At 35.7% G+C, this 14,224-nt stretch overlaps 1 protein-coding gene across 1 annotated transcript; it reads left to right on the top strand.

Annotated features, from left to right (window-relative positions):
* Positions 1 to 1,012: 1,012 nt before the first annotated feature.
* LOC122419263 (uncharacterized) lies at positions 1,013 to 13,425 on the top strand. The gene is made up of 24 exons (XM_043433684.1): positions 1,013 to 1,590; positions 1,813 to 2,262; positions 3,402 to 3,585; positions 3,672 to 3,831; positions 3,904 to 3,985; positions 4,148 to 4,512; positions 4,791 to 5,068; positions 5,238 to 5,428; positions 5,565 to 5,855; positions 5,925 to 6,012; positions 6,121 to 6,303; positions 7,014 to 7,057; positions 7,302 to 7,796; positions 7,986 to 8,435; positions 8,729 to 8,912; positions 8,992 to 9,151; positions 9,243 to 9,324; positions 10,295 to 10,662; positions 11,332 to 11,609; positions 11,794 to 11,913; positions 12,005 to 12,177; positions 12,442 to 12,729; positions 12,868 to 12,979; positions 13,084 to 13,425. The coding sequence occupies exons 1-24, from the start codon at positions 1,097 to 1,099 to the stop codon at positions 13,234 to 13,236; spliced, it is 5,673 nt and encodes a 1,890-aa protein (XP_043289619.1). The 5' UTR covers positions 1,013 to 1,096; the 3' UTR covers positions 13,237 to 13,425.
* The last annotated feature ends 799 nt before the right edge of the window (positions 13,426 to 14,224 follow it).

A 14,224-nucleotide genomic window follows, 5' to 3' on the forward strand; every position in this document is an offset into this window, starting at 1 on the left:
AATTCTTCAAAAAATTGTGAAAATATAAAAATTCAAAAATAGCCAAAAAGTTTTTGAAAAAATCACACGTGTTCTTTGGATGATTCTAAAAATACTCTTCGTTCTATAAAATTTTTCCGTTAAGTTGATACTTTTTGAGAAAAAAAATCATGAAAATTTACATTATGCCGTTTTGCAAAAACCACCATCTTCGAAAAACTGAGAGGGAAAAAAGAACCAATGTTCTGTCAGACATCAAGGACTCCTTTATTGGTGATAATATGGTTATACAAGTGCAGCAACAATAACGAAAATCGATTTAAAAGAAAAAAAATCGTCAAAAATTTTTGACTTTTTAACTCAAAACGCAAAAATAATCAAAATTTTAATGTAATTTTACAAAATGAATGGCAGATTCTACAAGAACACTCTCAAAAACCTCCTGTATGAGGTTTTAAAGAATTTTTCTTCTGTTCCTCAGAACTGTGAAATTGCATGTCCAAAATTGTCGTTTTGTTACCTTAAAAAATTTTAAAATTTTTCAAGGTAAATTCTGAACAACAATTCATTTAACCAGCCTATATGTCAGAGTGCCCATCACTTATACACAAAACGCGAGGAATATTGATACCATGCTTTGCTTCTCGGGTCAAATTCATGAATATAAAAGAACTACTGTGGCTACATCCAAGTTTGAATAATCAAGGAAAGAGTCCATCGAAACATTGAGACCACCATTCTCACATGAGCCGAAAGAATTCTATTGAACTACAGAATTCGATGGGAGGCTGGACTGTACGCAGTTCTGTGGTTTTTTGTGGTAAAAAGATGGGATTCGAAGATTAATTTCTTCATAAGGAAAAAATACAATAACACTCAACATTTCGTTCGATTATTTTCGAGGTCGGATGTTTCAAGGTTTTTTCGGTTCTATCGAAACGATTTTTTAGTTTATTCTACCATCCTAATGAATATTCAGAAACGAACGTTATGACATCAACAGCTAAGTAGTGAAGTATATTTCAGTGAGTGGATGAACACGGACTCGTTGAGATCGAGAATCTTTGGTTTTTGTCGAAACAATTGTGAAAAAACGACTCATGTATGCTAAGTGAAAATGTTGACACAAAAAATCGTTTTCGTTCTGCCTCTGCTGATCGTGTTAACAGGGTCGATTCCAGTTTTTGAAAATGGTGCGAATAACACGAACGAGACATTGGAAACAAGGGAAGAGATGATGACGCGCTACCGTTTACCAAACAATTCGGTTCCACGGCTCTACCGAATAAAAATAGAGCCAAACATGGAAGACGAAACTTTAACTTGGGCTGGCGAATCGAATATCGATCTTGAAGTTTTGACAGTTACGAAAATCATCACGCTGCACGCCTATGAAAATCTTGTAATTAATGAAAATTTCACAAACGTCGTAGTTTCTACTGGTGAAAAATACGAACCTATTGAACATGTTCGTGACAGCGAAGTCGAGTTCTTGAATATTGTATTCGATCAAGACATTCCGGTTGGAAATCACACGCTCAACATAAAGTATCATGGTACGGACCCTGAGGAATTCACTGGTTTCTACAAGTCTGCTGCTTTTCCTTCTTTGTAAGTCGAACAAAAAGTAAAACTTCGAAGATCCATCGAAGCTCAGCCACTGGTCAAAGATCGACTCGAACCAAGAAACAATTAATTCTCATCAAAAGTTGTAATTATGTCATAACGAGAATAATTTGAATTGATTTTATTCCATAGAAAATTCCTTCGCGATTATTTGATTCATTCACTTCCAATCACAATGAAATTCTAATGAAACGACGTCGTTCTCAGCTCTGTTGCAGCGACACATTTCGAAGCGACGACTGCGCGTCGTGCATTCCCCTGCTGGGACGAGCCAGGTTTGAAAGCACGGTATCGAATGTCCATAAAGCACTATCCAAATTACACTGCAATATCAAATATGCCAGCGATTGAGGCAATCAATACCGGAGATGAAAAGATCGTTACGAAATTTGACACGACACCGGTAATGTCCGTTTATCTCTTGACATTTGTCATTTCTGACTACGAGAGTGTCTCCAATGAATTCGGAAATATCACTGTGTGGGCTGGTAAAACAGATTTGGATGCTTATACGCACATTTTAAATACCAGCCAAAAAGTTGTTGATTTCATGGAGGAGTATACAGGATTGTCATTTGGTTTTCCGAGAATAGGATCAGTTGTGATACCGATGTATACATCATCGGCAACAGAACATTGGGGTCTGGTTAGTTACAGGTAAAAATTCATGTTTTTATCCATTGAACCCAATCAAAATGAAAGTATCAAGTGGACCACATTAATTTATTACAATCTCAGAATGACTTCATAAATTTTTGCTGTGCCGTTTGAAGTCTCAGAATCATGTACAAATAATTTCAAATTTTTAACTAATTAATTTCACCAACAGTTTTTGTTTTTCCGTTTTTTTTCGATTCTCTGTGTATTGAAAAATAATAATTACATTTAAAAATGTAAAGAAATAAAATTTCAGTTTTTGGTCATACTTTCTAATAAAACGACTTCCTACGTTAATTTTCGCCTAATTTTCGACAAAACTAAGACATATTATTTTTTTTCATTGAAAGATACCCTTTTTAGGCAGCTGAAAATTTGAGAGATTTTTGTTTTGCCTGTTTACAAATCACAAAAAAATTGACGTGATGTTAAATCAGTAAGTACACACTGTTTCGTGTGTTTTTGCAAAAAAAAAGCTTTTTACGTAATTATGATTAACCCTTTCCGTCATAGTGGGTCACCACTGACCCACCTCGATCTTATCAGTTTTTTGTTATTAAAACGACATTCCGACCATTTGTAATTTTTTTTGACCGTTTATTTATTATCTTTTATTAAAATAGATAGATGAGATATTAAATAAATAAATTATTAATAGACAGATAGATTATTAAATAAAATAGATAGATAAAACTGGTCTTAAAAATAGTTAAATTGGTCGAAGTTTCTTAGAGAATTTTTCGAAAAAAATTAAATATGTATCAACGAAGTCGACATTTTTTTTACATCACGCTGAAGAACAGTCAAGAATCATCTATTTTTCGTGCTTTTTTTCGAAAAGTGCAATTAAAACCCAAGATTAAAAAAAAAAAAAAAAAAAAACAACTTCTTTCGATCCATTACGCCAATTTTTTTGTGACTTGTAAACAGGTAAAACAAAAACCTCTCAAATTTTCAGCTTCCTAAAAAGGGTCCCTCTCAGTGAAATTGGGGTGTGGTCCACTTGATATGAAATACCCCGAATATTCATGCACGTTGAAATTTATTGCTCGTAAGAAAACTTGCGACAATCATTTCAAAAAGAAATGGAGCCATTAATAATTTCTATTGTACTATGAAATATGAAAATGTTTGTACAGCTCAAGAACTGTAAGGTTCGATCCATCGACTCATACGACTGTATCCCTGGATCGCATTAATTTGTTGATAGCACATGAATTAGCCCATTCATGGTTCGGCAACCGTGTAACACCATTATGGTGGGACGATCTCTGGCTGAACGAAGCATTCGCTTCGTATTTCCAGTACATCATCATGGCTGACGTAAAATTTTTCGTAACGTTTTAGTGTACAGTTAGAATCATGGGTCTTATTCCACAAGGCGTTTTTTCATACATTCCGATTCATAGATTAATAGATACTCGGACGGATTGGGACTTTTTGTCGTACGTAATAACCAAGAAATTGCATTCTCTTTGGATACGCTTGAACATGAAATTTACATCAGATGGAAGCCTGTCACAAACAGAGAAATCAGAAAATTGTTTGGACGAATTACGTACCGAAAGGGTAGGAATCCATTTGCAAGTCTACCAAAGATTTTTATAGTTTTTTTTTTCTAAGCCATTTTTTTGTTCAAAGGTGCAGCAATCGTGCACATGTTTCACAGTGCTCTAACAACCGAAGTCTTTCAATCAGGAATTCGAAAATACTTGAGCAAACAGTAAGTTAATCTCAATAAATAATGAGAATTTTCAAGTGATAAATTCGTTCAGGCGGAGGTCTCGAAATGATTATTCAAAAGACAATGCTCTGCGATTAATTCAATCGTTGATGAACGAATAATCAGCACGTAGAAACGCATTAGCTTGACGCTTATTTATAGTTCCTATCAAGCTGTTGAGGCAGATAATTTGATGGCAGCATTGCAAGAAGCTTACGATGAGAATAACAATGGCAAAGCTCCTTTGAATGTCAAAGAGACCATGATGACGTGGCTCATGCAAACTGGCGGTCCCGTTCTCACTGTTACACGAAATTACACCACTGGTGATACGAAAGTAGAGCAGAGAAGTGTACTGGCCCAGGATACAGCCAAAAAATGGTGGATACCCTTGAATTATGCGACGATGTCGAATCCGAATTTTTCATCAACTTCCCCATCAAGATGGATGAGTGATAAAGAGGAAAATTTAACGATCAATGGAATCGACAAAAATGATTGGGTCATTTTCAATATTCAAGCTAGTGGTTAGTGACAAGCTTCATCGAGGCTTGATAATATCACGATAACTACTGAGAAAATCGAATAGAAATTTACTTAAATTTGCTTAATCAAAATCTTGATTTTCTACGAACTTTACGGAGTGATATTTTTGGGTTTCGTCATGCTTAACACGTTATTTGTGAACATACATTACATTTTTTTGCTTGTGCTCATAATCACATGAAGCAATTTCACATTCCATAAACTCCTTTTTTTTTATCGATCATTGAGTATCCTAAAAGCTAATTCAATATAATTTTAGGCTACTATCGTGTCTATTACGATGACGAAAATTGGAAACGAATAGTGGAGTACATGAACACTGAAAATTATAAAAATATCCACGTAATAAACCGGGCACAGCTCATAAACGATCTGTACACATTTTCGCAACCAGAACCATTCCGGAGTGGCAAACGGTTTTGGCAATTGACGAAATATTTGTCGAGAGAAACCGAATATCTTCCTTGGTCTGCTGCGATGAATATTTTCGAGGTTCTGGACCAGCCGTATGGTACCGGAATCCAAAGAACATTCCAGGTCAAAACGAACTTCTAACGAATACTCTGCTATTATTTCTTCCTTTTTTTGCACGAATCCAAAGAGAAGCTGATTGTAAAACTTCTGAAAATCGCTCTCACCGAGTTTTACTTCTTAACTAAAAATTTTTTTCAACGTAATTTAATCACGATGAATCGACCATTTACAGAAATACATTTTGGGCTTGATGAATAACTTCATAGAAAAAGTCGGATACGAGACCAGGGACGATGACGATTACGTGACTAAATTGTCGAAAAAAAATATAGTCGAACGGGCATGCCTTTGGGGTCACGCTGGATGTAGCTCATATTCATCCCAAAGACTTTTAGAATATATTGACAAGCCCCTGGAGAATCGGTGAGTGGTACGAGTTCATTAAAACGTTGAAATCTTCATTTGATTTCAAACCTTTCTTCATGTTGATACAGAACTTGTAACATGAGTGAGCTGAAGTTGAATAATGTGAAATGATACGCAACTGACTGAATTATAGGATCCATACGGACAGTCAAACAGCAATGATTTGTGCTGGTCTCCGCGGGCTCAATGAAACAACAGCAAAATATGTTATAGACTCTGCTTTTGCGGACGAAACATTGCTGATGAATCTTGGTTGCACGGAGAATCACGAGATCCACAGAAATTATTTAAACACGTTGATGGAAAATTCGACCGAAGATTATCTGCGCCGTGCCGCATTTCGAAATTTATATGCAGGAAGCGACGAAAATTTTAATTTTGTAATCGACTTCTTCTTGGAAAAATTTCCGACGATGATAAAAAAGTAACTACATTCAAAATCAGAATTTATTTCTCGATATAGCTTTTTTTGTATTGCCGCTTCTACTTTCAGTGACACCAAAAATTTTTGGGACAGTCCGATTAGTTCAATGATAATAGACGCGATTCCGTTGATCACGAGTCCAGCTCGCCTTGAGAAGGTACGTGACGAGTGTGGGAGTAGCTTCGTCGAAAAATGTTTCAATTTGTGAGAAAAAAAATGCAGTTTTAAGCAGAAGACTGAGTCGTGGTTCAACGAATTGTTGCAGTTTCAAAAAATTCTTGATCTCGATATTTTCGATGAAAATAAGGGAATGTCGAGAAGCAAGTTGATGAGTAGCGCTCAAAGAACGATCGCCGATGCGGAAGTATTTGTGACGAACTTTCTACGGATCTTCGACGAACATTTGCTCCCCGACAACTTGCTACACGATACGAATATTGAAACCGGATAAGGTTTGAATAACAAATTATTTTCTTCGATATAACTCGTTATCTACCGAGTACAGTTGATTTGAATATCAGAAATAGCTTGTCTAATTTATCGTTGGATGCTGGTAAATTTCTCACGAAATCCACCATCACTGTTGTATGTTATTAAATATATAATTGATAAAATGAATTTCTAACGAAAACGTGTTTTTTTAAGCACCACCATCGTCCTGCCGAATCATATTCGTGGATGTTTCTAGGTCAATAGTTTTTATTTTGTGTCGTAACTATAAACAAACTTAATTCAACGACAGACCTATTTCATGCTGAAAAAAATGTCCAAATAAGAGCGTAAACCTCATCAATTATCACGCATTGAAAATTGTTTCATTCCATTGCAACGTTGAAGCACAGTATATATAAATTTCTAAGAACGTACGCGTCGATTGAATGCCAGCAATCTAACCAAGTTGACAAAGTAATTGCTTAATCCGAGAGACCTGTTACAGAAATGCTAAATTGCAAGTTACTATGGGGCACATCCGACGTACAAAGCTTATAAAATTTGTGACATTTCAACGTGCACGGCAGTGCTCGAGTTGGATGTCATACGGTTAACCTCGCGTAAGAAACCACGAATATCGTCCCAGGTATGTACGAATGTAGGAACAATTATAAAAACATAAAACCAGCTGATAATGCGATTAATTTTTTTTCAAACATATTGCAGACAACCAATTTAACGATGATTAAAAAAATCATCAATTATAATCAGTAATTACAATTATTAATTATGAACGTCATTAAAATAAATAATTATGGAAAAAAAATTTCTATTACGATTTTCTTGATCAACTTTCATATAATTTTTATTACAACCAACAGTAGTTGGAGTTCCATTGAAATTTTAGTCCAATTTCGTAGTCGAAATCAGCGTCCCATTCTGTAGTAAACCGAAGCTTTATCTCTTCAATAATTCTATGTAGAATGAAGTTTTTTTTACAACGAAAATTTTCAGAATAATGAATAGCCCAAAACAACGAGGGTGTTTCACCTTGTTTCTATTGCTTTTACTGATGCATACTGAAGGATCAGCGGCTGCGGATAACAATAAGACCGAGAAATACGAAACACCGCAATATAGTTTGTCGAACGTGTCAGTACCGATATCCTACGACATTAAATTGGTGCCCGAAATAATAGAGAATAATTTCACATTCTACGGTGAAACGATGATAGTGGTAGCAATCAAAGAACCAACGAGAAATTTGACAATGCACAGCAAGGATCTACGCATAGACGAGAATTTCACGAGTCTATTTGATAGTGATAAAAAGGAATACAAACCAACAAAACACACGTACGAAAACACGACGGATTTTCTTATAATTGAATTCAACAAATTGCTCGCTGCAGGAACTTACAATCTCAATTTCAAGTACGCTGGTAACATGTCAAAAGTACCGGAAGGAATTTTCAACAGTTCTTACACCGATGAAAAGGGCGATAAAGTGTACGTAGAGTATTTTCGTCCACGCATTACCGTGGTCAATTAAAACTACTCAATTACCAATCATTTTTTCACTGACCTTGAATTTTATTTTTTTTTATCATTTCAAATGAACAATGCTATTATTTGAAATAATTAGTTTTAATAATAAAGAATATGAAATATTTAGGAATAATGTGAAAATTTTCGTAGCTGGTTGGTAGCCACGAAATTTACGCAGTTACACGCACGTCGAGCTTTTCCTTGCTGGGACGAGCCGCATTTCAAAGCGACGTTCGCCTTGTCCGTGAAGCATGATACCAATTACACGGCCGTGTCGAATATGCCGGCCTCTAAAAAGCACGTCGATTCCGACGGCAAACAGTGGACCACTTTTGCCACGACACCGATCATGTCGACTTATCTTCTCGCTTTTGTCGTCTCTGATTTTGACTGCCTTCGTGATGAGAGTGAGAAATTCAATGTATGTGGGAGGAAAGGTGTTTTACCGTACCTCAAACACTCATGGGATGTGAGTCATCGGGCACTTGAACTCTTGGAAAAGTACATGGATCTTAAGTACATTATTCCAAAAATGGACCAATACGCGGTGCCTGATGCTACAACCGGCGCTACAGAAAATTGGGGACTCATAATATACCGGTAAATTAAGTCAATTAATCATATTTAGGCTCCACTTTATGCAAACAAAAACTTTATTATTATTTCGAGTCTCACTAGGAGGAATACTGGCCCAGTTGATCTATTTCACTGACTTTAGTTCATGATGTTTACAAATTTTGGTAAATTTTTACAAAATAACTTGGCATGCTTCAAACAAAAGTGGCAACTGTAAATATTTACCTAATTTTTATATTTTTGTATTAATTAATATAATTAAATTTTTAAGATATATTTTTTATTTTTCTTTGTAATGGAACTTTTTATTCCCGCAGTGAATCCTCATTTGCCTACGAGCCATTCCAACAGCCTGTTTCTGGTAAACTTTACGTGACTCAGACTGTAGTGCACGAATTAGCCCATCAGTGGATCGGCAATCTGGTGACGCCTGTAACATGGAAGTATTCCTGGATCATAGAGGGCTTGCCAACTTTCCTTCAGTATTGTATCGTCGACATGGTACATTTATACTTCATCAGCGGGGAATTAACATGCTTCTATTATTTTGAAATTGTTCTCCTGCAAGGTTTATTTTTAGCTGTTCCCTGACTGGAAGCAAATGGACCTGTTCGTGACACGAATTATTCAGGATACGACTTTCAATTTTGATGAGAGTATTTATTACAACGCTCTCGAGTGGAGCTCCGAAAATCCAGCTGATATAAGAAAAAAATTTTCACCACAAATCTACAATCGAGGTGGGACGCATAGATTTCGTTGAGCATTTAACGAAATTTCACTTTTCTTTTCTCTCAATCATAGAGCTTAATTTCTCCTTGGAACTTTCAGGTGCTGCCATTTTTCACATGATGTCAAATATCTTGACCCAGTCTACATTCAAAGCCGGAGTTGTCAAATTCGTACACCAGAAGTACGTATGTCCAATGAATATCCAAAAGAAATTTGAATCGTTCGGAAGTTCAATTCTCATCGACTTATTCGATAACGATATACTTGGATAGATTGTCGTTCTATTGCTTAAGGTAGTTCATACACGAAACAATTTTCTTAAGAAAGTCTTGAAATTTACACAGAATTTAAATGGGTAGTCGACTCACACGCATATCAAATTTCGAAGGGCTCGTCTTAAAATACACAGGAGTATAGGGACTATGCGTAAAAAATGGTTTATCTTTCCGTATAATAAACTTCTTACGAAGTTTATGAAACACAATAACAATGAAGTATATAATGAAGGTTTGGGAAAAAATTCGTAACGATTGTCTTATTAGTGATAAAGATATGTTACATTAAAGATTGAACGAAATTGGTAATGAGCACTCGTGCAACCTCACATTTGCTTATTTCGGCATTTTGTTTCTTCTTGGCTCGGGCCATTCCTGCCATAACCTCTCTGTCTCTTTATTAATACTTTTATCTTGATTCATTTCCCTTTGTGTTCTCTTTGCGCTCTCTAATGCGATTTTTTACATGAAAAACTATAGTATTTTCGCCAGGGAGGAATGAAATTTGAGGTTAAGTCAGTGATGGGTCCCCGATTATTTACTGGCTTGTAATTTTATTCGCCTAAAGATAAGTTGAAAAAATTCATTTACCATTTCGAATGAATAACTCTGACATTAATTTAAAGTGATTATATCCTTAATTAGGGAGTAAAAATCGATCCAATTTAGACACCCATAAATTACGATCCTTCGGGCATGATCTACCTTAAGCTTGAGATTTAATGTTTTCATAATGTCAATTATCAACTCAAAAAAAACAAGCTTATTTCATTAACATTAAGATTTTGTTTTTCGAGGAATCAAGTGAATATTGAAAGCTGGAGTTTTCACTAGTCAATTTACTACGTTTGTATCACTATCACACGTAAATTACAGCCAATACAAATGTATAACATCGGATGATCTATGGAACGCAATGCAGACAGCACACAACGAAAAGGAAAAAGACTTGAGCAAAATTCTATCAATAAAAGAAATAATGAAGGGATGGGTCGAGCAACAGGGGTATCCCGTCGTGAATGTGACTAGAGATTATGAGACAGGAAAAGTCGTTATTAGACAGGAAGGAAATCTCGAAAAACATAAATCGAATCGCTGGTGGATACCGATCAATTTTGCTACCAAATCGGATTTAAATTTCGACAGTCTGACACCTACTCATTGGCTTAAGCCAGGAGACGAGAGCCTCGTTTTAGAAGGAATCGATAAAGATGATTGGATCATCGTCAACGTCCAACAATCTGGTAACCATTGTTTATCACATTCGTTTCATTTTTTATTTCGTAAAAAATAAGATTATAAGATTTCGTTACTCACGAATGACGAGATCATCATTCATTGGGAGATCGAAACGTTGCTTTAAGAAAGAACATCAGCTTCTCGTAAAGTGAACTTGTGTAAATACGAATTTGATTGTTTTTCTTCAAGTTATCTAGGTTATGTAAGCCCTCTTTGCTTTGTTTATACGGGATTAACCCCCAAAAAAACGTCATTTTTGGGTGAAATTTTTGTGAAATATAAAACAAGAGCAGAATGAAACGACCTCTAATTTTACACACATGTTCTTTAGAGTTCAAACTGTACAATAGTACTTTTTTTCTAACCTATCACCATTTTTTATTTGGATTTGAGTACAAAAAGATGGGCCCTGTGGCATTATTTCCTATGCGTAGGTGTTAAATATTCGAGTTTGGAAATTATTTACTAAAAAAAAGGCTGAATGAAATGGATTAAAAATTGGAGAGGCTACAGAAAATACATCCAAAAATGTATTCTAAAAGTTTCATTAAACTATCATCATTTTTTTCAAGCTGATGTTCCTCCTTGAGAAAAAAAATGAGCAACATGTGACTTCCCAATTCGAACTGATCTACTTCGCTTATCCATTCACGTTTCATTGCTTCTTGAATCAGGATATTACCGCGTTAATTACGATACCCAAAATTGGAAGCGAATTGCCCAGTGGATGAATAATGGAAGCTACGGAAAAATTCCCGTTAGCAATCGAGCTCAATTGATCAACGATTTGTCGTACATGGTAAAAACAAAACGTGAAAATTATACCACGTTTCTCGACCTCATCAGATATCTCATTCACGAAGACGATTATCAGCCCTGGCTCCCTACTTTTCGAGCAATAAGAGAACTTCGTCGAAGCATGTACGACGAGCAAGTTGACCAGGAATTAAAGGTGAACATTGGCACTCGATCAATTACCGGTAGTTTCGAGTCGTCTCTGATTTCTTGAATTACTTAAGTGCATGTGTAGCATTCACAATTATCGGTAAATATTTGATAGTAATTGCACGTTACTAAAAAAAGAGTTTGATAAAAGTTGAACTAATCGATAGGGGTTTGTAAATTTACTGTCGTAGAAATTCGTTCTTACACTCATGGAAAAAGTGATCAACAAAATCGGCTTCGAAGATCGAAGCAAATATGAGTGGATGAAAATCTACAAGCCTTACTACGATAAACTGGACAATAAGACAAAAGTGAGTGAAGATTTATTGAAATGTTTTCATGCATTTTCTTGAAGAAAATGGAGGAAGATTAAAAAATTAATACTTCAATGACCACGTTTAGAAATTCGTACCGACGGAAAAAGCGCTTGAAAAGATTTACAAGAGCGAGGACTTCCTCACGAGACGTTTCCGCCCAAAGTTTTTGTCTTTTGCTTGCAATTTTGGTCATAAAAAGTGCAAAGACTCCGCAAGTGCTCAATTTCAGGCCAATATAGAAAACCCCACAGAAAATCCGTAAGTTCAACACAACAAGAAATATCATCGATCTTGCAGAAGCTCCACTTTCAGAGCTTTTTTGCCATCGATCAAACCGTGTCGAAGAATTTCACTCTCAAAACGTATTTTCACATTCATATTTTTCGACGTTTTCGAATGTCACAAGTTCAGAAAAAAAAGAACGAAAAATTTGTTTATCGCAGTTTTGAATGGGGCTGAACAATTTTACCAAATAAATCGACTAATCGACGTTTATGGTTAAATCAAAAAAGCCTTTTTCAGGATATCACCAGATCTAGTGGGCTGGGTCAACTGTTATGGTGCTGACCGTTTCGAAGATGAATTGATGAAAAGTATCAACGGTTCTGATACAAAATATGTGGGCTATCTCGGTTGCTCTCAAAATAAAACGGTTCTGCAGAAGTACGTGAACAAAGTTCTTCATGGAGAATTAAATGCAACCATCAGACAAGCTCAAATTGCGATCGGATATCTTTGTGAGGATGGAGCAGAGAACTTTGATCGAGCTCTCAACTATTTTATCGAAAATTTTGACATAATTTATAAGCAGTGAGTCGCAAGAGTAAATTTTCCTCTAAATCCGAAGATCCATTTTTCCTTAATGTCACATACGATGCTCTGGAATGGAAAAATACGAAATTTTAAAAATACGTTTTCTCATCTATCTTTCTCAAATTTACACAACAGTTTCGCCAAAGAGCCATCAGATCAAAAAGCATCGTCAGCTGTCAGCAATCCAGCATTATCAATCCTGCACGATTACATCTGGAAAACCCGGACGCATGAACAAATGAAAAAGGTACGAAATGAGTTATGCTCTGAGAGTTGCAAACAAAAGTCTTAATCTACGGAGAGAAAAAAAATTATATGCTCGAACCGGATGATGGATTACTTTCCTTGCAGATAGGAGATTTCATGGCGAAGGAAAAATCTCGCATACCTGCACGGATTGAAGACTCTATTACGGAGCAAACAAAAAAAATTCAATGGAGCGAGGAAAACGCTCCAATATTGGGAGAATGGCTTCACGATTATTCCTTAAATAAATCGGAATAGCCTCGCCTTGAGAGATAGAAAAAAATTTATGTGATTTCAAGATTATGGAGATGATATTTAGCCTGACCAGTTGTGAAATTTAAAGAGCTGTCAATAAATATTCAAGAACGTTTAATTGGAGAATTTCTGCCACCAAAATGACTGGAGCAAGTGTAAAAAACCAACTGAAAAATAAACGTTTCACAACAACCTTTCCCCACTGACAATCAATCATTTTTGCTATAATCAATTGTCTCCCGACGAATAATAAATATCCAGACTTTGACTGAAGTAACTGCGTAAAATCTTCGCTCAAATTGATAAATCCAATTACGTGTGTGCTCTTTTTACGCGTCGGAAGAAAATGGACGATGAACCGATTGTCATCAATCGATCAATCTAAATCTCAATCGATTCTAGATCAATGGATACTTCTACAAAAACCGCTTGAAAAAGTGCATTATCATGAAAGTGGAAATGCGCGATGTCGTATTATCTGAAGGTATCAACACCGCACTTATGCTGCAGCAAACTGTGTCACGACAGCGACGCTATGATTGCAGCTTTCTCATCCACATAATCCCTGTTTAAACTTTCAAATGAGTGTCTGTGTAGTGATATCGAATTCTTTAACTCTTTCTTGTTGCCATTGTTACATATTCAAAAGCTAAGCAAAATTACCACACCGTTGAATTTATACTCGAAGTTTCATCTTCAAATTTATTTAACCAAATTTTTGATGAATTGGAAACAAAATCGAAAGTTTCTTCGATGAATTTACAAATATCGTCATCAATCACAAGCCAAATTTTGTTAACTCGTAGACACCCACACTCCCTTTGAGGTCACACACTTACCATACTGCTGCAAACTCGCCCTTGGACTTTTCAAAACGTTTTATTTCGCCCATCAATGTATGAAATTAGTATTTGAAAAAAAATTGAAAAATAAAGTTTTATTACAAAAAAATGGCCAAATTGAAGAAAGAAATTTTGAAGTTCTAGACGCT

Source organism: Venturia canescens, chromosome 1, assembly GCF_019457755.1.
Source record: "Venturia canescens isolate UGA chromosome 1, ASM1945775v1, whole genome shotgun sequence".
Taxonomy (NCBI): Eukaryota; Metazoa; Arthropoda; class Insecta; order Hymenoptera; family Ichneumonidae; genus Venturia; species Venturia canescens.